At 26.8% G+C, this 385-nt stretch overlaps 1 protein-coding gene across 1 annotated transcript in view; it reads left to right on the top strand.

Annotated features, from left to right (window-relative positions):
• The first annotated feature begins 339 nt into the window (after positions 1-339).
• Positions 340-385, top strand: part of LOC112686193 (methylcrotonoyl-CoA carboxylase beta chain, mitochondrial-like) — a 2,490-nt gene continuing 2,444 nt past the window's right edge. Inside the window, exon 1 of the mRNA XM_025558398.1 lies at positions 340-374. Within this exon, the coding sequence (XP_025414183.1) occupies positions 351-374 (24 nt within the window). The 5' untranslated portion in view covers positions 340-350. The remainder of the gene's footprint in view (positions 375-385) is intronic.

Raw genomic sequence — 385 nt, 5'->3', positions numbered from 1 at the left:
CCCCCCCCCTGGATACGTGCCTGATCCACGGTTGATTTTATCTTGTTTTTATCATAACTACCCAACTCAAGTTTTCCTAGTGAAAAATGTGCTTTTTAAATTTCTCCGTAATTTAAACTATATAATTATAAATAAACTATTAGTGATAAAAATAAAAATAAATTAAAATTTGATCTAAAATCAATTTAATAATAACTTTTTACACAGAAAAAAATTCTAATTGAATAATAATTTTAACATTTTAATAATGTTATACGGTAACCTTGCGTTTATTTGGTCGACACTGGTGGTGGTTATTTGAAAAAACAGGCAGAGAACATTTTGGGAGAATATTTTTCAATGAAGCTATTATGTCTTCAAAAAATATTACTCAAGTAAGAATGTT

The sequence above is a fragment of the Sipha flava genome, unplaced genomic scaffold (assembly GCF_003268045.1).
Source record: "Sipha flava isolate LNK unplaced genomic scaffold, YSA_version1 2_pilon_pilon, whole genome shotgun sequence".
NCBI lineage: Eukaryota > Metazoa > Arthropoda > Insecta > Hemiptera > Aphididae > Sipha > Sipha flava.
The sequence above is the reverse complement of the archived record's forward strand: the minus strand, read 5'-3'. Positions and strand labels throughout refer to the sequence as shown.